Raw genomic sequence first — 21,723 nt, 5'->3', positions numbered from 1 at the left:
GCTGGTCTCTCTAGTCCACCAAGCCAACTGTGTGCAACATCTCTCTGTCTTTTTTCTTTTCTTTTCTTTTCTTTTTTTTGAGACAGTCTCACTCTGTGCCCTTGGTAGAGTGCCAGGGCATCATAGCTCATAGCACCTCAAACTCTTGGGCTTGAGCATTCCTCTTGCCTCAGCTTCCCAAGTAGCTGGAACTACAGGCGCCTGCCACAACGACTGGAACACCTGGCTAGTTTTTCTTTTCTTTCTTTCTTTCTTTTTTTTTTTTTTTGCAGTTTTTGGCTGGGGCTAGATTTGAACCCACCACCTCAGTATAGGGGGCTGGCGCCCTACTCCTTTGAGCCACAGGCACCGCCCATAGTTTTTCTATTTTCAGTAGAGATGGGGTCTCGCTCTGGCTCAGGCTGGTCTGGAATTCCTAGGCTCAGGCAATCTACTTGCCCCTCCTTCCCAGAGTGCTAGGATTACAAGTGTGAGCCACCATGCTTGGCCTGTGTGCAGGATCTTTATAAGCCACCAGTTCTGCTCTTACCCATTTCCTGGTAAAACTCCTCAGAATGGTTTCAGCCTTCCTTCAACTGGGCTTGAAGGGATTGTGTCTGGCCTTAGCCAGGGCAGTGGGTGCTACAGTGAAGAAGAGGGAGGAAAGGCCAGCTGGTGGGGGAGGGTAGAAAAGGAGAGGAAAGGAGATCAGTCAGCAGAGAGGACTGGGGACAGCTGATCCCTTCCCACCTGGGGCTTTCCTCCCACTCAGTTTTGCTTGTGCAGCTGATTTCCTGCCCAGGCAGTGTCCCTTGACCTCATCCTCTCTGCTCTACACAGGAGGAAGGCTGTCCCAGTCCATGCTATCAGCTAGGGCTGGGCCTTGGGGAATGGGGTGGGGCTGGCAGAGCTGGGCCCAGGTCACCTTTCACCTCTCCTCTGGGCCTCCCTTTCTCTCCCTGCTATCCAGTATCCTCACTTGGCCTAGAAGCAATCACTGAAACTTCACAATGTTGTTGGAGCTTCATTGTAGGACCTTTCCTTGGGGAACAATGGGATTCAGTGGAAAGAGGGGGACATACTGCTGTCTAGATCATCCTCTCCTGTCCAGCTCATCCCCATTCTCAGTCCCTCTTGGCTCTTCAGGCAGGCAACATCTGGGGCTCCCAGAAGTTCTGAATTCTCTCTGCCCAGGTGAAATCCCCTTCACATCACTACCCAAGTCTCCTCCTCTTTGTCTAGACTGCGATTTTTCTAAGGGGGTATTTCCTGGGATCACAAACTCAAATCTTCAGGTCACTAAGGAGCCACAGGGTAGCTACACTGGAGCAAAGACCCTGATCTCATTCCTGCACCTGTCATGGGCACAGTCACCAACCAGCTGTGAAGGCAGCTTCTCTGCTGAAATAGCCTTTTTCTCTGGGGGTCTGCTCCTGGCTTCTCTATGGGGCATATTAAGGAGACAATAAGGACAACAAAGCTAATATTTACAAGTACTTGCTGTGTGCAAGACATGTTCTAAGCACTTTACAGGCCTCTTCATTCTCACCGCAATCCTCTGAGCTTGGTATTATTTTCCTCAATTTACAGATAAGATTTTTTTTTTTTTTTTTTTTTTTTTTTAGAAATGGGGTCTTACTCTTGTTGAGGCTGGTCTTGAATCTGTGAGCACAGGCAATCCACCCACCTTGACCTCCCAGAGTGCTAGGATTATAGCTGAGAGCCACCTCCCCTTCTGAAGGGATAAATGACCCGTCCAAGGTCAAACAAATACTGTCACTTACCACTTCAAAACCTCTGACAACTTAGTTGGCCTGAAGAAGTATGTAGAATGCCTAAGACTCTGTCCCCAGAATTATAGGTGAGAAGAGGGGGAAGGAGGCTGACACACTTCCAGGTCTGCCCCTGGTTTCCTAGATGTCAGATTTCTTGAGACTGCAGTGTTGTTTTTTTTTTTTTGGAGACAGAGTCTCAAGCTGTCATCCTGGGTAGAGTGCCATGGCATCACAGCTCACAGCAACCTCAAACTCTTGGGCTTAAGTATTTCTCTTGCCTCAGCCCCCTAAGCAGCTGGGACTATAGGTGCCTGCCACAATGCCCAACTATTTTTTTGTTGCAATTGTCATTGTTTTAGCTGGCCCGGGCCAGGTTCGAACTGTCAGCCTCAGTGTATGTGGCTGGCAACCTACCCACTGAGCTATGGGCACCACCTGAGACTGCACATTCTTGAACATTCTACATTCAGTCCCATTTCGGCTCAGGTCACTAACTCATCTCACTTGCCCTACGGTGCCCCTGAGGGAGTGGGTGTTATAGGATCTCAAAGATTATCATTTTTCAATATTTGTTTACTTTTATTTATTCTTATTTTGTATTTTATTTGAGACAGGATCTTGCTTTCTTGACTGGGCTAGAGTGCAGTGGCATCATCATAGCTCACTAATGCCTCAAACTCATGGTTTCAAGTGATCCTCTTGCCTCAGCCTCCCAAGTAGCTGGGACAACAGTCTTGCAGCACTATACCCAGCTAATTCTTTTAAATTTTGTAAAGACAGGGTCTTGCTGTGTTGCTGTGGTTCATCTTGAACTCCTGGCCTCAACTGGTCCTCCCACCTCAGCCTCCCGAAGTGCTAGGATTAGAGGCATGAGCTACCATGCGTAGCCTATTTGTTTTACTTAACAAATGCTTAGAGAGTACTTAGTGCCAGGCTTGCTCTGCTCTAAGTGATTTACAAACATACCAGATAGGGAGCATCATTAATAGTTAGTGCCAGGAAAGGTAGTTCTACACACAGTGAGGGCCTAGGGAAAGTGATGCTCGCCCCAAAGAAAATTTTCAAAGGCATAGCGGGGGTTCTATTTCCCACATCTGGCTGGGAAGAGACAACCTTTTACTCAGCTTGCTGCCAGCTATCAGAGCTCAAATACATCCTCCCCTCCCTCAGCGATAAGTGGGCCAGGGTCCCTGCAGACAGACGGCTGTCTCTGCTCTCCCTCCAGACTTCCCCCCAGTCTTCCACATCAAACTCAAGGACCAGGTGCTGCTAGAGGGGGAGGCAGCCACTCTGCTTTGCCTGCCGGCGGCCTGCCCTGCACCACACATCTCCTGGATGAAAGGTAAGGAGATTATGTCTCTCATGGAGGTGGCAAGTGTCCCCAAGACCAGGGGATGGGAGAAGCTAGGCCTTGCAGCAAGCAAGGTTAGGGATGCTGGGGCAGGGAGCTGGCGAGGGCAGCCTGGACATGTGCTGCCCCACTCAGCAGCTGCTCTTCCTTGCTCCCAGACAAGCAGTGCCTGCGGTCAGAACCCTCAGTGATCATCGTGTCCTGCAAAGATGGGCGGCAGCTGCTGAGTATCCCTCGGGCGGGCAAGCGTCATGCCGGGCTCTATGAATGTTCAGCCACCAATGTCCTAGGCAGCGTCATCAGCTCCTGTACCGTGGCTGTGGCCCGTGAGCCTGTGGCAGGGCCCAAGGGGGTAGTGATGGTGATGGGGGACAGGGTTTGAGGGGCTCTTAATTGGAGCATAGGAGCTCACTGCAACTCCCCTTCTCTTTCCAGGAGTCCCAGGAAAGCTAGCTCCTCCTGAGGTGCCCCAGACCTACCAGGACACAGCACTGGTGCTGTGGAAGCCAGGAGACAGCCGGGCACCTTGCACATATACACTGGAGCGGCGGGTGGATGGTGAGGGGCAGGGCAGATGGAAGTGGGAGGGTGGCAGGTGGAAGGTAGAAGAGCCTGGGAAGGCAAGTGCCCTCCCTGGACAGGGGAGACCTCAGCCTTTCACAGGTAGCTCTGGGAGCTTGGGTCTCTCCTTCTGTGGTCTCATCCCCTCCTCCATGTGCCCACAGGGGAGTCTGTCTGGCACCCTGTAAGCTCAGGCATCCCTGACTGCTACTATAATGTGACCCATCTGCCCGTTGGTGTGAATGTGAGGTTCCGTGTGGCCTGTGCCAACCGTGCTGGGCAGGGGCCCTTCAGCAACCCTTCAGAGAAGATCCTCATCAGGGGCACTCAAGGTCAGTGTGATAGGGGAGGACCCGGGAGAAGGAAGGGTATCCTGAGGCCAGGGTCCACTCCATCCTTGGAATACCACAGCTTTGCCCCAGGGCACCATGGTGGTCATGATTTTCTTTGTCTTTTAGATTCTTCAGCTCTGCCATCTGCTGCTCACCAAGAGACCCCTGTTACCTCAGGGCCAGCCAGGGCCCCACCTCCTGACTCTCCTACCTCACCAGCCCTGCCCCCAACAACTACTGCCCCAGCCTCCCTGTCAGTCACTCTCAGCCCCTCATCTCCCTCCATGCCCCCCAGCCAGGCCTTGTCCTCCCTCAAGGCTGTGGGTCCACCACCCCAAACCCCCCCACGAAAGCACAGGGGCCTGCAGGCTGCCCGGCAAGCAGAGCCCACCCCACCCAGTGTCCAGGTCACTCCAAATGAGCCCAAGTCTTTTGTCTCTGACACTGGGACCCCTACCCCAGTTTCCACCCCTCAAGGGGTTAAACCAGCACCTTCCTCTACTCCCCTGTATATGGTGACTTCCTTTGTGTCTGCACCACCGGCCCCTGAGCCCCCAGCCCCTGAGCCCCCTCCTGAGCCCACTAAGGTGACCGTGCAGAGCCTCAGCCCGGCCCAGGAGGTAGTCAGCTCCCCTGGGAGCAGTCCCCGCAGCTCTCCCAAGCCAGAGACAACTCTGCGACAAGGCCCCCCTCAGAAACCCTACACGTTCCTGGAGGAAAAGGCCAGGCAAGCAGGGCTGGGGAAGGGAACAAGAACAAAAGGAGGAATGGGGTGAACATAGGGGACCCAGAAGACCAAACTGTCCTGGCTGGGGTTGGGGAAGGTACTGAGATCTGGCTCCTCAGAACAGCTGGGTTCAAATATGCCAGGTACTATACTAAGAACTTTATTTATTTATTTTTTTTGAGACAGAGTCTCACTTTGTCACCCTCAGTAGAGTGCCATGGCTTCATAGCTCACAGCAACCTCAGACTCTTGGGCTCAAGCAATTCTCTTGCCTCAGCCTCCCAAGTAGCTGGGACTACAGGTGCCTGCCACAATGCCTGGTTATTTTTTGAGAGACAGGGTCTCGCTCTTGCTCAGGCTGGTCTCGAACTGCCAGCTCAGGCAATCCATCCACCTCAGCCTCCCACAGTGCTAGGATTACAGGTGTAAGCCATTGTGCCCCACCCTGTACCAAGTGCTTTAGCTATCTGATTTCATTTCATCTTCACAACTCTGAAAGGGAGTTATGCACTGAATTACTATGACTGCCCATCTCACAGATGGGAAAAGTGAGGTTTGAGAAGTGATAAGAGGCTTGGCGCCTGTGGCTCAAGTGGCTAAGGCGCCAGCCACATACACCTAAGGTGGCAGGTTTGAATCCAGCCTGGGCCCACCAGACAACAATGATGACTGCAACCAAAAAAAAAAAAAAATAGCCAGGTGTTGTGGTGGGCACCTGTAGTCCCAGCTACTTGGGAGGCGGAGGCAGGAGACTCGCTTGAGCCCAAGAGTTGGAGGTTGCTGTGAGCTGTGATGCCACAGCACTTTACCTAGGGGGATAAGCTTGAGGCTCTGTCTTAAAAAAGAAAGAAAAAGAGAAGTGATAGGAGTTGTCTAAGATATAGAGCCAGTGAGCAGCCAAGGTGGGACTCAAAGTCTGGTTCCTAGGATTGAAATCTTCAGGGCACACTGGAACTACTGCATTCTTGCCCCCTGCTTTAGCCCTCACTATGGAAGTGTCCCCCTCCTTTGTCTGAGCCTCTGGTGTCCCCCCAACACTCATAGGGGCCGCTTTGGTGTTGTGCGAGCATGCCGGGAGAATGCCACAGGGAGAACGTTTGTGGCCAAGATTGTGCCCTATGCGGCTGAGGGCAAGCGGCGAGTCTTGCAGGAATATGAGGTGCTGCGGACACTGCACCATGAGCGGCTCATGTCCCTGCATGAGGCCTACATCACCCCTCGATACCTAGTGCTCATTGCTGAGAGCTGCGGCAACCGGGAACTCCTCTGTGGGCTCAGTGACAGGTAGCTGGGTGTTCTGGGGAGTGGGGAGTGGGGGAGGCTCGTCTGGGAGATCACCTGCTCCATCCCTGCCCCTAGGTTCCGGTATTCAGAAGATGATGTGGTCACCTACATGGTACAGCTGCTACAAGGCCTGGACTACCTCCATGGCCGCCATGTGCTACACCTAGACATTAAGCCGGACAACCTGCTGCTGGCCCCTGACAATACCCTCAAGATTGTGGACTTTGGCAGTGCCCAGCCCTACAACCCTCAGGCCCTGAAGCCCCTTGGCCACCGCACGGGCACGCTGGAGTTCATGGGTGAGGGGACCAGCTGCTAGCCAGGGTGGTGGGTGCAGGTACTGCCAGAGGGACAACAGCCAAGGTTCACCCCATTTCATCCACATATGTGCCATTTATTGAGTGTTTACTATATGCAAGCAATGAACTAAGTCCCTTATGTGGACTTTTTTTCCAAATTGGGTTTTACAATAGCCCTGGAGTTTGGTATAACGTGACCCTCATTTTACGGATGAGGAAACAGAGGCACATTGAAGTTAAATATTTGTCCAATCAGGCAGTTATAAATGGTAGAGTCAGGATTTGCTAAATATGAAAAGACAGGAGAATAAATTATTATTTTATTTAAATAAGGAAAACCAGCTACTATTTAGCTACCTTCTAAATACTTGACCTATGTTATCTCTACTCCTCAGAGCATTCCACAAGTCACATTTTATAGATGAGACAATGGAGAACAGTGTTAATAAATCGCCCAGGGTCCCATACCTAGAAGAAGCAGACCTGGGATTAGGGCCAGCCAGGCTGATTTCAAAGGCTTTTTATCTTGGTGTCTGAGCCCTACTTTAGAGCTGACCTGATGGAGCTAGTAACTCTGGTTCTCAGCTCCTCTGGAATTCTGGGCACCCCCACCATTCAGTGTCTGGATTAATCCCTCAGTGTCCCACATCTCTTGTGGGGCTGCCACACCTGTGTCCTGCCTGCTGGCATTTGGGCCTGCTGCTCTGGTCTAAGATCCTGGCTTTATCCTGCTCCTCAAGCCCTCAGGGGCTCCCCTGCCTCACCCTACTCCCCTGATACCAGGAAGCTGGGTAAGCTTAGCCTCTGTTCTCCTGTCAGCTCCTGAGATGGTGAAGGGAGAACCCATTGGCTCTACCACAGACATCTGGGGAGTGGGTGTGCTCGCCTACATCATGTGAGTACCCCAGCCCCACCATCCCCTCTGCCCACACTGTGACCTCTGAGAACACCTTCTGCCTGTGCCCTCTCCCCCGCACACCACCTTGCCAGCACACACATGCACTCACACACACACCCAGGTGAGGATGGCATTGTCTTTGAGCACTGTGTACCTCAGAACCCCAGCACTAATATCCCCCAGGCTTGGGGATAGACCTTCAGTCCACATGTGTCAACCATACTGTCTTCCACAACAGGCTCAGTGGATGCTCCCCATTCTATGAGCCAGACCCCCAGGAAACAGAGGCTCGGATAGTGGGGGGGCGCTTTGATGCCTTCCAGCTATACCCCAATACATCCCAGAGTGCCACCCTCTTCTTGCGAAAGGTCCTCTCAGTACATCCCTGGTGAGTGAGCACCATCCCTGGCCACCCCCAGCACTTCCTGCCCCTGGCCTCAGACTGCTCAGGCCCAGCTCTGCCAGACTGCTCTCTGCCCCTGATAATATATTGCTTCAGCTACTTCTACTAAATGGCAATACTGGCTTGGCGTCTGTGGCTCAAGCAGCTAAGGTGCCAGCCACATACACCTGAGCTGGCGGGTTCAAATCCAGCCTGGGCCCACCAAACAACAATGACGGCTGCAACCAAAAAATAGCTGGGTATTGTGGCAGACGCCTGAATCCCAGCTACTAGGGAGGCGGAGGCAGGAGAGTCACTTGAGCCTAGGAGTTGGAGGTTGCTGTGAGCTGTGATGCCAAGGCACTCTACTCAAGGTGACAGCTTGAGGCTCTGTCTCAAAAAAAAAAAAAAATGGCCATACTACCTGCTGCTTAAAACCTGTAATGGCCCTATAAGAGGCAGAATCACTGTCCCCTTTCCAGAGATTGGAAAGCTGAGCCCCAGTTGCCCAAAATCACACATGTAGGTGTGGATCCAGGATTGGGATTTGGGTCTGGGGGAGGACAGAGCCCTGCCCACACCAGGAGCCACCACGCTGGTCTCATGATCCCTGACCTGGCCTGGCAGGAGCCGGCCCTCCCTGCAGGACTGCTTGGCCCACCCCTGGCTGCAGGACGCCTACCTGATGAAGCTGCGCCGCCAGACTCTCACCTTCACCACCAACAGGCTCAAGGAGTTCCTGAGTGAGCAGCGGCGGCGCCGTGCTGAGGCTGCCACCCGCCACAAGGTTCTGCTGCGCTCCTACCCTGGCGGCCTCTAGTGGCATGGACCATAGCCCAGTCTTGGGCTTTGACTGGGGGTTCCCACCCAACAATGCAGCAGGACATTCCAGAGCCCACGCTGAGCGGGGTGGGCCTGGGGGCTTCAGATACCACCAGCAGCAACATCTGGCCAGGCTCTTACCTCATGGATCTGCGGGGACAGAGGCCTTGGGGCTTTGGCCTGATGCCACCCCAGGCCAGAGGCAGAAGTAGAGACCAGCTGGCCAGGCTGGGCAGGGGTGGGAACAGGCAGAGGGGCAAGAAGGGAATAGGGAAATAAAGAGGAAATGAAGCCAAGGGAGAGGGAGGGGAGACTCTAGGAAGGTTCTGGAATAGGGGACAGTGCATCATGGGAGAGCAGGATGGGGACGTATGTGTGGCCGGCAAGGAGGAAGAAGAAGGAGCCCAAGGTGTCAGGGTGGAGGGCTGGGAGTGTTGGTGAAGCTGGGGCAGGTTACAGAGACAGTGCCATGGAGCCAGGCGGTGAGAGAGGGCAGTGAGGCATGGGAAGGAGAGGAGGTGGCCTCAGGTGAAGTGGGGCAGGCCAGCTGCTGGCATCCCCGGGAGGAGCAGAGTGGACAGCTGGAACAGCAAGTGGTGACTCAAGCTGGATCCTCCATCCAGTGGATGCAGCTCTGGGCACTCCATGCTGGCATGATGTCCCCACCACCCCTCCATGGCCTTTGCCCTTCTTCCGATGGCTATTTATTTATTTATTGACTTTTATGAAGTTTTCCCTTCCTTTTAATCCCCAATGCCTATGTTGTCCTGACCACCCCCCAGCCATCCAGCTGTCTGTCTGTCACAAGGAAAATAAAAACGGCAAGCAGCAGGACTTGTGTATGGTCTATCACATAGGGGAGGGACAGTGGGGAAGGGGACTGAGTCCTAGGACAGGAACATTCTGCCTTCTCTGGGCTAGAAAGAGCCAAGGATTTGTTGACATACACTTGGGATATACAGCTAGAGCCTTGGGATGTTCCCACCCCCTCACCTCTCCTTGTTCTTAGAGGGAAAGCAGTCTGTGGTCTGCTTCTCTTCCTGCAGATTCTGGAATCCTGGCACACTCACTGAATCCCCCCCCCACCCACACACACACAACAGACTTGTTAGCCCCCACCTCTTTTCCCTCATCACAACTAGGGGGAGGCTGGGCTCTGGGATGGGCTGATCCATACCCCAGTTCTGGCTCAGCCTCCTTCACTCTGCCCAGAAGACAGGCCAGCTATGGTCCTGACCCCTGGAGCAGAGTGGGTTTCATCCTGATGGTGTCAAGAGTAGAGGGAAGGCCCATACCCCACACTCTGCGAGCCAATACACAAGGAGTTCCAGCTGGGAATGCTTTGGTCCATCTGGTCTGGGGTTTCCCAAGGGGTAAGAGACATAGCCTAGACCTTTTTGTCCACAGAGCAAGTTAGGGTGTCTGCTAGGTGCTAAGGCATTCTGACTCCAGCTGTTCCTCATGCCACAGAATGATCACTGAGGCACAACTGAGCTACCTTGCCCCAGTGTGAGGTGGAGTAGAAGGAGCTAGGTATCCACTTCTTGAAAATTCTTGGCAAAGTAAAAGGAACAAAACCTCCAACTGTGAGCAGAGAGAGTTGGCACTGGTGTGTTCTGATTGAGATTGAGGACCCCCTGGCTCCCACTCAAACAGCCATTTTGCTCAGCCCAGCCTTGGCTCTCTGGCTTCCCAGGACCCCAGGAAAGAAGCAAGCCCCATCACCATAAAATAACAGGATGTAAAGCCAGCTGGAAGGACTAGAGAGAAGACTTGCCTACCTGTCATTTTAGCAATGAAGATATACAGTTTGCCTGTGAGAATCTCCAATCCCCTACACACTGCAAGTGTTTTTTTATATATATATAAATGAGGTGCCTGAACTCCTATTTTGATAAGTGGTGAAATTCCTCTCCTGTCCCGCCTCTGATCACGAGTTCCCTTCCCATATCCATTGGAAATGGCATGAGAACTGCTTGTTCCAAACCCGGAGGAGCAAAGGTAATTTATGTCAGCAGAGCTGTGTCAAAATTGCTCTGATCAAAAGGTGACAGTACCCCACAACTGGGTGGGGATTTACAATGAATAAAAGCAATGCTCCCACCCGGAGCTCTGGCCTGAGCAAACTGGATTACAGGCATGCTCCAGAGGGGTTAACTGAACCCCTTTTCCCCAGACAGTTTGATCCATGTGCCAGTTTATGGCTCCAAAATGGCTTAGGCAGAGGTAGGGTGTGCAGCCAGTGATGGTGCTAATCTCCAGGGACAGTGCAATCCAGCCAGAACCTACCATGTCACATCAAGGGAAGTGAGTGGGGGTAGCATGGAGGAGCTGCTACTCTCAAAAATCTTCCCTGTCCCCTCTTGGGTTTATTTTGGTCAAGGAACATAGTGTGGAAATGGCAACCCTGGACTCCTAGGGCAGAGGTGGAGGTGCTTCTGCATAGGTCTTGACAACTATGTAGCTCTGTTGTGATTAGCTATATGAACCATGAAGTCTGTGGTCACTCTGGCTTTATTCAGGGATGCTCCCCTCACCAAACACTCGAACCCCCTCAACTGACTGAGTCCTGGGACTGACTGACCTGTGTGTGAAGCTGCCCCAGCAGCAACTGAATCTCTTGTCAGCTAGGGGCCATGTCTGGTCCTCCCAAGGATGGGATTGATACCCTTTGCCCTGGGAGGGGATAGGGCCACGTCCAGCTGTCCAGGTGCTGACATACAGCACACCCCAGAGCCTCTCAGGTTTCCCCAATCCCTACCCCCATTCTGCCCTAGGGGCTGAGCCAGCATCCCAAGCATCCTCAGGCTAAATAAGGAGCCTGATTGGGTAAGGGGGGATGGGGGATGGGGGATGGGGTCCCGGGGGGGCTTGGGCAACCATGCCAAACAAGGCAAGGAGGGGAGTGATGTATAAAACCAAGCGCAGAGCTCAGCACCTGTCTGTGTGCACCCCTACTGGGTCATCTGGAAGGCTCTGTGTCGCCTGCAACCCAGTCAGCCAACTCAAGTCCAGGTCAACCCCTCCAGGGTGAGTCTGATTCTCAGAGAAGCTTCAGATGCTCCCACGCCTGGGAATGTTCTGATCAGATGGGGAAAGGGCCAAAGCTGAGAGCCTCTGTCTCAGCCTGGACCCCCATGTTTGTTGTCTGCTCCCCAGATGTCCAAAGCAGCTCCCACCAAAAAACCAGCAGCTTCAGCCCCACCTCCTGGATGTACCCTGGATATCAATGACCCCCAGGTGCAGAGTGCTGCTATTCGCATTCAGGCCTCTTACAGGGGCCACAGGTGAGGGGGAGCCCTAGAGCTCTACAGAGGAAGGGAGCTGAAGAACACTCCTGAATGGGGGTGAAGGGGGAGGCACAGTGTCAGGACCACTAGAGTCATTGGACTGAGGGGTGAGCAGTTACCGAGGTGTGGAAGGGTGACTGGCAAGAGTGGGTAATTTTATCAGGGTAGTAATTCAGAAGCAGTCCCCTTCCCTACCAACCCCCTGGTGTCTAGCGAGCCTAGGGATGGGCAGGAAAGAGTGTCTAAGGAACTGTGGGCCCTGACCCCTCCCGCGGGTAGGTCCCGGAAGGAGCTGCGCGAGAAGGGGCCACCGAGGGTGCTGGAGCCGCTGAAGGATGTGGTGCTGATAGAAGGTAGCGCGGCCAAGCTGACTTGCCGCATTTCGGCTTTCCCGGACCCGTTCATCCGCTGGAGCAAGGACGGCAAAGAGCTGCGCGATGGGCCCAAGTACCGCTATGTCTTCGAGGACCCTGACGTAGTGGCACTGGTGGTGCGTGATGGTGAGCTGGCAGATCTGGGCCAGTACAGCATCAACGTAACCAACCCCTTCGGCCAGTGCTCTGACTCCGCGCGCATCCTCGTGGAAGGTACGCTTGCCCTAGGCGCAACGCCGGAGGCGCAGAACGCATCACCCAGCGGACGCCGACAGTCTAGGCCAGCCAGGCTCATTTACCGGTGGTCCTAGCCATAGGGTCCTGGCCAGCCCAACACGGGCACAGCCTAGGGCGTATTGCTGCGCTGGCAGTGTATGTACGTCCTTCTCTTCCTTGAGATACGGCCCCACACAATCTGAGCAGTCCATCGCCGGCTACTTCAGGGCCCCGAGATCACACAGCTAGCCAGAGGCACACCCAGGATTAGAGATGGATTTTCTGGCTCCCAACCCTTGGCAATATCCACTGTTGAGAGCCATCTCTGAGGTCCCGCAAGACGTGTGAACAGTTCGGGACTTTCACTCGCTTTATTTCTTTTGATCCTCCCAGCGAGTGACAGGGGTAAGTCCCATTTAACAACTAAGATGTAACTAAAGAGGTTAATGATTTGACTAACGTCACAGTGAGTTAAATGCATCTCGTATTTAGGGCCGGATATTATCTGGGGAGATGATGAGCTGGCCCTGCCTCATCTCCAAGTCCTTCACTGAGTCGCTTTCCCCTTCCCTACCTCTAGTCCCCGCGAAGATTCAAAAGGGACCCGACAACACCAAGGCGCGCAAAGGCACCACGGTGACACTGACCGCGGAGATCCTGGGCGAGCCGGCGCCCGACGTGGGCTGGACCAAGGACGGGGAGGACATCGAGGAGGACGACAGGCGAGGGCTGGGGCCTGTGGCAAGGGCAGGGCCTGGGGTTGGAACCTGGGCAGGACTGAACCCGTAAACACGGCGGGACTGGGAAGAGAGCGGACATCTGGGAAGAGCAGAGCTAGCTAATTAGCCTTAGCCAATGCGTGTAAACTGACCCGCGGCTCCACCCTTTCCCTTCCGTCCGCTCCGCAGGGTATTCTTCGAGATTGGCAGTACCACCACGACGCTGACCATTCGCCGGGCTACGCCCGAGGACAGCGGCAAGTACGAAGTGTACGTAGAGAACAGCCTGGGCATGGACCAGAGCTTCGCTCGCGTGGACGTGGCCTGAAAAGGGCCATCCGACCTTTCGCCCTGGCTTCAAGCCCAGGGGCAGGTGGGACTGACAGTTCTCTTCCAGCTTGTTTAATAAAGTGGCTCTCTCTGACCCTCCGCGTCCATTCTGTTTTGTAGCGTCGCCATTCCCTCTTTCCCGCACCCGCGCCCAGATTTATTCCAGATCCACACAGCAAGGTCACAGGGAATGTTGGGAGTCAGAGGGAAGTTTGGAGAGTGCCCGGTCCAGTGCTTCATTTACAGAAAGCAAATCTGAGATAGGGTTTCTCTCACCGTCGGATGCTCCTGTGTTTCCCAGAGGGACGGGCCATCGAGCTTAGGACTACGCCTTCCCTTCTTTTGTGTCCCTGAATCCCACCTCCTGTAGCAGTTTGCTCCCTGGTCGCGTCCCTTCCAAGCCCCCTGCATCCCCGTCGTCTCCCTTCTCGCTTCTCCCTGTGACCTAGTCAGTGCTCTATTTCGGCTGCTGCCCCCGGGCCCTTTCCCTGGTAGCTTGGCTTCCAGGCTTAGGTTCCACCTCAGCTTCTCAGGCCCCACCCTTCTTCTCATTTGATCCCGCCCCCTCAATTACTTGGCTACACCCTCAGGGTTCACCACCGCCTTCCTTTTCTCTTGTAAAGTTAGACAGGTGCGTGTTGGGGTAGGGTTGGGGGGGGAAAGAGTCTTGAGAACTACAATTCCCGGCAGACCTTGTGAGGGAGCTCTCGCGAGTTGCGAGAAGACACGTGCGCGGAAGGAGCGAGCCGTAGCGAGCGGCAGAGCTGGCAGAAAGAGAGCTAGTGGTAAAGGGATATGGTGGAGGGGCGGCAGGAGGGGTAGGGGCAGGGGTCGGCCACCTACGCAAAGGGAGGTCTTGGAGGATCTGGCTGTCTCTCCGCGTGATCACTCCTCTGTTGGCCTCGCTACCCATGGCAACTAGAGGCTAGTGTTTATGGGACCCTCAGTTGTGGGGTTTCAAGGGTTGGTAATGAATCCTCTGATTCAGAGATTCGACACCTCTCTTAAGTACTCAGGGGGTTGGTAGGTTCAGTGTTTAGGATGCCAAGGGAACCTGTCTTTTGATTCGCGATTCAACATATAGAGGTTAGTTTTAGGATTCCTGTTTAGTTTATGGAGGGTTTTTGCTAGGGTTGGAGTTTCATCAAATGCAGATCAGTGTCAGTTCCATACTCAGGGTTTATTGAAGTTAACTACTTGGGACTCGCTAAGGGTTTGCAGTTTAATATTCAGGGCTTGCAATTGGGATTCAGGGCTTACCAACAATTTGGGAAGAAGTGCGTTTGTGGTTTCTGGTTTTTGAAGTTTGGGGCCAGAGAAGGGTGTCTCTCCCAAGTTTCTGAATTTGCAGAATTTGTTCATGGCCCGAGGGAAGTCTGTTATAGATCAAATTGTGGGGTGTGAATTTCAGAATTGGGAGGCATCACTGTGAGGTTTGAAGGCCAACTGGAATCTGGGTTGGGATTTGAGATGTGTAGTATTTGTGAGATTGTTGTGTCCCATAAAACTTTGGGTTTACTCTTGGGAGAGGGCTAAGTGTGCTATTTGGGACTTGGAGTTTGATCTGAGCTTGATTTCTCTGTTGGGATTTGAGGTAGCAGTCACCATCATGCTCAAAGCTGTGATCCTGATTGGAGGCCCTCAGAAGGGTGAGGTGCTAGGGGAATGGATGAAGGAGGTTGGGATGGAGTGGTTGGTGGGATGGAGGCAGAGGAAGGCAAGAGGCTGAAACGTTCTCTCTCCATTTGCAGGGACTCGCTTCAGGCCCTTGTCTTTTGAGGTGCCCAAACCACTGTTTCCTGTAGCTGGAGTCCCTATGATCCAGCACCATATTGAGGCTTGTGCCCAGGTAACCCTATAGGCTCTCCTCTCTGACCTTGCGTCCTACTCATCTCCTTCATGATGTATTCTCTCTTTCTCAACTATGATCTCTTCCCACCAGGTATAATTCGAACACCATCATTCACAGCTGACAGTGTGAATGGCTACCCCCTAAAGTTGTGCAGTACAGCTGCCCTTCTGTCTTCCCCTAATCTAATCTCTCATCTGGCCTCTTCCTGCTCAAAATTTCACTGTTTTTCACATAAAGTGTGGCATGTGAAATCTGGCAGGGATCTTAGAAACAATTTAAAACCATGGCCTGGGGACCCTTCATGAAAACTAAGCACAAGATTCATAACCTGATCACCATGGAGCTCATTTCTTCATTGCTTTTGACAAAGTTTTTGTTTGAATTCAGACTCCGCCTGCTATGAGGCCTATAGTAAATTTCAAACCTGCTGTAAGCCTGTCTCCTTATCTATAAAATGGGGGTGATTAGACCTAATTTATGGGGTGGCAAAGCTTAGAAATTATGTTTATAAAGTGCCTAGTACAATGCAGGCCCTTAGTAAGTTGAACCCTTACCTTACACTGATCTTAAGCTTAGACTGACAGATAATAAACATGGAGTGAAACTAATGGATTATCCTTTAATGCAGCTTGGTAGGCAAAATCTTTTTTACAGTGGGTTCCACTTCAGGTAGGTGAGGGTAATAGTAAGAGATTGGAAGATCAGGCCTGAGATTTTTTCTAACTTCCTCATTGTCCAGAGGGGAGAACAGAGGCTGAGTGTGGTCTCTGGACTTTGTACCACCACCAGGATTTCCCCAACACTTCTTATTGGACATTTTATCTCCCACCTTCTCTTGTTCTCAGGTCCCTGGGATGCAGGAGATTCTACTTATTGGCTTCTATCAACCAGATGAGCCCCTTACCCAGTTCCTAGAAGCTGCCCAGCAGGAGTTTAACCTTCCAGTCAGGTGTCTGTGCACAAGTACATATATAGGGGTGGGGTGCCCTAGGCCTCTGAGTTCTCAGGAGTGGGTTGAATCAGCACTGGGCGGAATTCACCCTCACATACTAGAAGGATCCTTATTTGGACATCTCCAAATCCTTGAATATATGGAGAGGCTCTATGGGCCCTGGGCAGGAGTACTCCTGGGAGCAGGGTGTGATCAGGTGCACTGGCTCATGGTATCTGTCTCCTTAGATCCACTGAGCTGGCTCTGGGGTTCCTGGGGACAGGTATCTTCAGGAATTTGCACCCCTGGGCACAGGGGGTGGTCTCTACCATTTTCGGGACCAGATCCTGGCTGGAGGCCCCGAGGCTTTCTTCGTGCTCAATGCTGATGTCTGCTCCGACTTCCCCTTGAATGCTATGTTGGCTGCCCACAGACAAGACCGTCACCCTTTCTTACTCCTGGGCACCACGGTGAGGGGACAGGGAGGGCTGGAGGGTATAGAGAGGGTGATCCAGAGAGCTCCCTGGAATGCTGGTGTCAGGGAGGCAAGAACAGCCCTGGAGTTGGAGTGGGAGCTGGCATCTGGAGAGCTGAACCTGCTATAGCAGGAATGCGAGCAGCAGTGGAGACCCTGAGCCCTCTGGCTGTTCAGAAGTAGGGAGGGGGAGGGCAGCTGTCAGTTTTCACCCTTGCCGAAGGCCTGTCACTGGCGGAGCTGCGTGCCAGGTGCTATAGGGGAGAAAAAGAAAGAAAGAAAAAACAGACCTGGCTGCCCCACAGCAGGCAGGTCACTGTCTTGGATATGTCTGTCTTTCAGGCTAATAGGACACAGTCCCTCAACTATGGCTGCATCGTTGAGAATCCACAGACGCACGAGGTGAGAGCAGAGGGGCTGTGCGGGTGCCCACTCTGTGAGTCATTCCCCCATGCCACACCTCTAGAATGCTGGAATGCTATGGGGCAGACCCCAGTCTTGTTGAACAGGTGGGACACTTACCCAATTAATCATCTTACATCCCTTTGAGAAAGGTTGGCTGGGGAAAGGGGTAATAGTCCATTTCTATGAGCATGGTGCTAAAAAAAATACATGCACAAAGTGCTGTGAGAACACAAAAGAGGGGCCCAGCCCAGCCTTGCCTGCTTAGGGATGGGGAGGGCTTCCTGGAGGAAGTGAGATCTGAGCTGGGTTTGATTTGTTTAGATGAAGAAAGAGAAAGGAAGACATTGCAGGCAAAGGGAACAGCATGTGCACAGACATGGAGGCACAAATGGCATAATGCCTCCACAGAAGAGGAGAGAGTAATAGGCAAGGCAGGCGGTCTCATCTGTTTGTCACACTCCCTGCCCTGAGCCTAATTGACTGTCACACACCTCTTTTATTTGTTCATGCTTTAATTTAAAATGTACATATAAACACACATGCAAACACACATGTTTTGTGCCAGGCACCAGATAGGTATGAGAGAAACACAGTCAAAAGGCACAGTCCTGGGTGGTGCCTGTGGCTCAAAGGAGTAGGACACCGGCCCCATATACCGGAGGTGGTGGGTTCAAACCTGGCCCTGGCCAAAAACTGCAAAAAAAAAAAGGCACAGTCCCCCACTCTCTGGTCGCCCTCAATCTAGTGAGAGAGACAAAGTCAAAAGCCAACCTTTGCAAATGACACAGTGTCACAGGTAAGGTGTGGCCACAGACCAGAGGTGCTCAGGCAAGAATAACTAACTCTGAGGCCAGCAGGAGAGGACTCAAGAGTGAGTGACAGTGTCACCTGAGTTTGGAAAGGTGTTTTTTCGAGATGAAGAGATGGGAAAGGGCATTCCAGGCACAGGCATGCACAGGCACCAAATTATGTTCTGGGAGTGCTAGGAGGTGGGGAGGGTCGAGCAGGGAAGTGTGGAGTTTGGACTTATCTGAAGGTGAATCAGGTGACAGCAATTGTTGCATGGTTTAAAGCCAAGCAGTGGCAGAACGTGTGCTGCATTTTAGAAAGACCACCTTGGCAGCAGGGAGGAGGGTCAGGGAGGGCCTGGAGATCACAGGGTCTCAGGGGACTCTGGCAGTGGGCTCCTCCTCTACTGAACCCAGCTTGCTCTGTCCTCAGGTCCTGCATTATGTGGAGAAACCCAGCACGTTTATCAGTGACATCATTAACTGCGGCATTTATCTCTTCTCCCCTGATGCCTTGAAACCTCTTCGGGATGTCTTCCAGCGCAATCAGCAGGATGGGCAACTGTGAGGCAGGCCCCATGACCCTGTGACCCCAAGTACTCCCATTCCCCGACCCAGAACACTCCAGTCTCTGCAGGCTCCATCTCAACCTGCTCATCTTCCTCCTCCCTCCTCCCTTCTCCACCTCTCATCTCCAGCCAGCCTCCTGAGCCCCTCCCCTTCTAACCTCATTCTGTCCCTCTTCCTTATCCATCCCAGTTCCTCTGTCACAGCCTGCCCACTCCCCTTCTGATCCATTTCTCTAAAGCCCTGAGTATCCCAGAGATGTCTTTCAGAACAGGTGGCAACACACAGTTGGGTCATACATGCTCAGTGCAGACACAGCCACACCCACTCTCAGGCTGAGGCTCCCCTTGGAATCTAGCACCCAGAGTATTGCTCACCACAGTCTCAGGGTCACCCACCGAGGCCCAAAAGCTATTCCCTTCTAGGGACCTCCCCTCCCCTCCCTTGCCAGTCTCCCCATCTCATGCATTTTTCACTCATGGCCATTTCTCACTCCCATCTATGTCTCTGCTTCTCTCTCCACCTCTCCTGGCCTCTCTGTCTATTTCTGCTGAGCTGGCATCTCTACCATCTCTCTCTCCCTCTTTCTATGACTGTCTCTGCCCTCACCAGCTGCCTTGCTCTGGGGTGAGTCTGTCTGTGTTTCATTCCATCCAGTGAGGGGGAGGGTAACTTGTGGGGGGATAGAGGATTAAATGGGGAGGAGAATGTGCACATAGGGAGAACTCCTTTTGGACATGGAGACACGGAGCAGGGATGGGAGGAAGGTCTGTGCCTAGGGCTCCCTTGTGATAGTGTCTACCAAGCTGGGGCTGGAGGTGGGAAAAATGTTCCTGGGCAAAACTGGAATGGGGCTTGGAGAGGCAGTAGGAATCCCTCTTATTCCTGTCTCTGAGAGACTGTATTGGCCCCACAGGTGGGTTGGTGCCCCTCTTTCTCACTGGGGAACTGATGTCAGCATTCTTGCTTTCTGCCAGGGAGGACTCTCCGGGCTTGTGGCCGGGGGCAGGTACCATCCGCCTGGAGCAAGATGTGTTCTCAGCCCTGGCAGGACAGGGCCAGATATATGTGTACCTCACTGACGGTATCTGGAGCCAGATCAAGTCTGCAGGGTATGAAAGGCTGGGAGTGGAGTGTTCCATGGCTCTTATGGGGAGGCTGGGTTACCTGGAGGTTGAGACTTTGGGGTAGTGGGCACAGGCCCTGCTGGCCCCTGAGCCCCTGTCCCTACCTTGTGGCTCCCAGTTCAGCCCTCTATGCCTCCCGCCTCTATCTGGGCCGTTATGAATTCACTCACCCAGAACGGCTGGCCAAGCATACCCCAGGAGGTCCACAAATCAGAGGTACCCACCCTGCCCCAATTCTTAACCTTTGCCCTCTGCCCCATACCCCTCTGCCCTCTGAGCCAGGACTCCTGACCTCAGGTCCAGAGTTGAAGTCTCAATCCCTGCCCCTTCCCATCCAGATATGGTTTGGGGTATTTGGCCCCAGGGCCTCTCTTCTGCTTCTAGGAAACGTTTACATCCACCCAACAGCTAAGGTGGCCCCATCGGCTGTGGTAAGCAGTGGGCCTAGCCCTGGGGTTAAGACGGGTGGTGGTCAGGATGGGTGGGTGCCACAGGTCTCTCTACTTTATCACAGTCTGAGGTATGGCCTTGAGCAGATAGATCACTTCCCCCTCATTTGTTCTAGGAAGGAATTGGACTGGGGATCCACAAATCTCTCCAAGGCTTATAGTACGTGCTCCTCTTCACAGCTAGGGCCCAATGTCTCCATTGGCAAGGGAGTGACGGTGGGTGAGGGCGTGCGTCTCCGTGAGAGCATTGTCCTTCATGGAGCTACGTTACAGGTAGGCACCAGGGTACACATGGCAGTGTGTGACACCCCAAGGGGCTGAGGGGAGGGCCCAGTATCCCCCTCAGAGCAGAAAAGGGTGAACTCCATGGGCTCTGCATCTGGCCACACCTCTCACACAAACACTGCATCCCCCAGCCCCTATCCTCTTCCTGCTGCTTTCCCTTCACCTTTTACCATCCTGTTGGACAGGAGCACACGTGTGTTCTGCACAGCATTGTGGGCTGGGGAAGCACCGTGGGACGCTGGGCCCGCGTGGAGGGTACTCCCAATGACCCCAACCCCAATGACCCCCGAGCCCGCATGGACAGTGAAAGCCTCTTCAAGGACGGGAAGCTGCTGCCTGCCATCACCATCCTGGGTATGGCTTCCCCGGGGTCTGGGGTTGAGAACCCCCACAGGTGATGGCCTGCAGTCTTCTGAGTGTGCCTGAGTTTCTTCTTTTAGCAAACAGTTAGCAAGTGCCTGCTGTGTGCCAGGCCCGTGTGAGTCACTGGGGGCATGAGGCCAGGGGCGCAGATGGGCTGGGAAGAATCCCTCCCTGCTGGCAGTGGCCCTTGGCTCCTGCCGTGACCTCCCTCTGGTGGCCCGTCCACACTGCAGGCTGCCGCGTCCGGATCCCTGCTGAGGTGCTCATCCTGAACTCGATTGTTCTGCCACACAAGGAGCTGAGCCGAAGCTTCACCAACCAGATCATCCTCTGAGGGGGCTGTCAGAGGCCCCCTCAACTCCCACTGGCTCCTCTGGAGGCTGCGTTCTGTTTGGCCAGCCTCTGTCCAGGAAAGACCAGAGGAAGCCAGGCAGGACCTTCACATTCCAGGAGCAGTGTGGGTGGCCGGGACTCCTAGCTTCCCTCCCCACTCCCTAATAAACCCGGTGAACCTTGGAGCCAGCATGGACTCCGCCTGTGCCTGGGTTGGGGGTGGAGGGGCGGAAGCGGGGCAGCTGAGTCAGACCCCCCCCACATTAGCATTTAAATTGGAGTCGTAGCTGCGGGCTCATGAATAATGAATCTGGAGCCTGGGTAAATCTCCCCCTCCCACCTCAGCCTCTGATACTCTTCTGGGCTCCCCAGCCCCCAGGTCCCACCCTTGCTTGTCTGCCTCCTATCCCTCCTCCCTGGGCTTGGCTCACGCTCCCAAGTATAAGGATCCCACAGGGCACAGTGAAAGATTCTGGTTGGGTTGTGGGCACAGGAGTTGGGGCCACAGGCCTGGAGGCTGGTCCCTGTGGCCCACTCTGCTTGGTTCCTGCAGAGCCCCATTCGTGGCCTGTGTTCCGAGTTGCCAGCTCCATCTGCTCCCAGCCTGGCTTTTGGCAGGATGGGGGTTTCGCCCCCGCCCTAGACCTAGAGTCTCAGTCTCCAGCTCCCCTGGTAGGCAGGGCAAGTCGGAGCCCTTGCCTTTCTTTCTGGAAGCACAGTGGGAGGTGCCGTTTTGGGACGGGCCAGTCTATCTCCCATCACCCTGGCTCTGCCTTTTGGGAGGTTTCCACTCTACTCTCCCTAACATC

The 21,723-nt window shown here is 53.7% G+C and overlaps 3 protein-coding genes across 10 annotated transcripts in view; all 3 read left to right on the top strand.

Moving 5' to 3' along the window:
• The window catches only part of SPEG (SPEG complex locus), a 59,622-nt gene extending 50,381 nt beyond the window's left edge, over window positions 1-9,241 (top strand). The window contains exons 32-41 of the mRNA XM_003784918.1: window positions 2,980-3,096; window positions 3,264-3,431; window positions 3,541-3,663; window positions 3,831-3,998; window positions 4,125-4,725; window positions 5,770-6,009; window positions 6,085-6,308; window positions 7,128-7,203; window positions 7,445-7,594; window positions 8,216-9,241. Of these exons, the coding sequence (XP_003784966.1) occupies window positions 2,980-3,096; window positions 3,264-3,431; window positions 3,541-3,663; window positions 3,831-3,998; window positions 4,125-4,725; window positions 5,770-6,009; window positions 6,085-6,308; window positions 7,128-7,203; window positions 7,445-7,594; window positions 8,216-8,408 (2,060 nt within the window). The 3' untranslated portion in view covers window positions 8,409-9,241. The remainder of the gene's footprint in view (window positions 1-2,979; window positions 3,097-3,263; window positions 3,432-3,540; window positions 3,664-3,830; window positions 3,999-4,124; window positions 4,726-5,769; window positions 6,010-6,084; window positions 6,309-7,127; window positions 7,204-7,444; window positions 7,595-8,215) is intronic.
• Window positions 9,242-11,569: 2,328 nt separating this feature from the next.
• On the top strand, window positions 11,570-13,438 carry LOC100966851 (CAVP-target protein). Its single transcript, XM_003784919.2, has 4 exons — window positions 11,570-11,697; window positions 11,980-12,287; window positions 12,871-13,012; window positions 13,199-13,438. The coding sequence occupies exons 1-4, from the start codon at window positions 11,570-11,572 to the stop codon at window positions 13,335-13,337; spliced, it is 717 nt and encodes a 238-aa protein (XP_003784967.2). The 3' UTR covers window positions 13,338-13,438.
• Window positions 13,439-14,063: 625 nt separating this feature from the next.
• Window positions 14,064-21,104, top strand: GMPPA (GDP-mannose pyrophosphorylase A). 8 transcript variants are annotated; one of them, XM_003784917.3, is made up of 13 exons: window positions 14,064-14,124; window positions 14,934-14,988; window positions 15,091-15,188; window positions 16,037-16,140; window positions 16,406-16,592; window positions 16,940-16,999; window positions 18,224-18,354; window positions 19,335-19,469; window positions 19,603-19,700; window positions 19,869-19,915; window positions 20,114-20,206; window positions 20,404-20,572; window positions 20,815-21,104. In XM_003784917.3, exons 2-13 carry the CDS (start codon window positions 14,949-14,951, stop codon window positions 20,913-20,915), a joined length of 1,263 nt encoding a protein of 420 aa, XP_003784965.1. In that variant the 5' UTR covers window positions 14,064-14,124; window positions 14,934-14,948; the 3' UTR covers window positions 20,916-21,104. The 8 variants fall into 8 exon arrangements, 7 of the variants coding, with proteins under 7 accessions (XP_003784965.1, XP_023366162.1, XP_023366163.1 ...); XM_023510394.1 differs by having other exon boundaries at window positions 19,869-20,206; XM_023510395.1 differs by having other exon boundaries at window positions 19,603-19,915.
• Window positions 21,105-21,723: the final 619 nt, after the last annotated feature.

Source organism: Otolemur garnettii, unplaced genomic scaffold, assembly GCF_000181295.1.
Source record: "Otolemur garnettii isolate 467f Iridium unplaced genomic scaffold, OtoGar3 scaffold00013, whole genome shotgun sequence".
In the NCBI taxonomy this organism is placed as follows: domain Eukaryota; kingdom Metazoa; phylum Chordata; class Mammalia; order Primates; family Galagidae; genus Otolemur; species Otolemur garnettii.
Note: the sequence above shows the minus strand (reverse complement) of the source record. Positions and strands in the feature narration are given on the sequence as shown.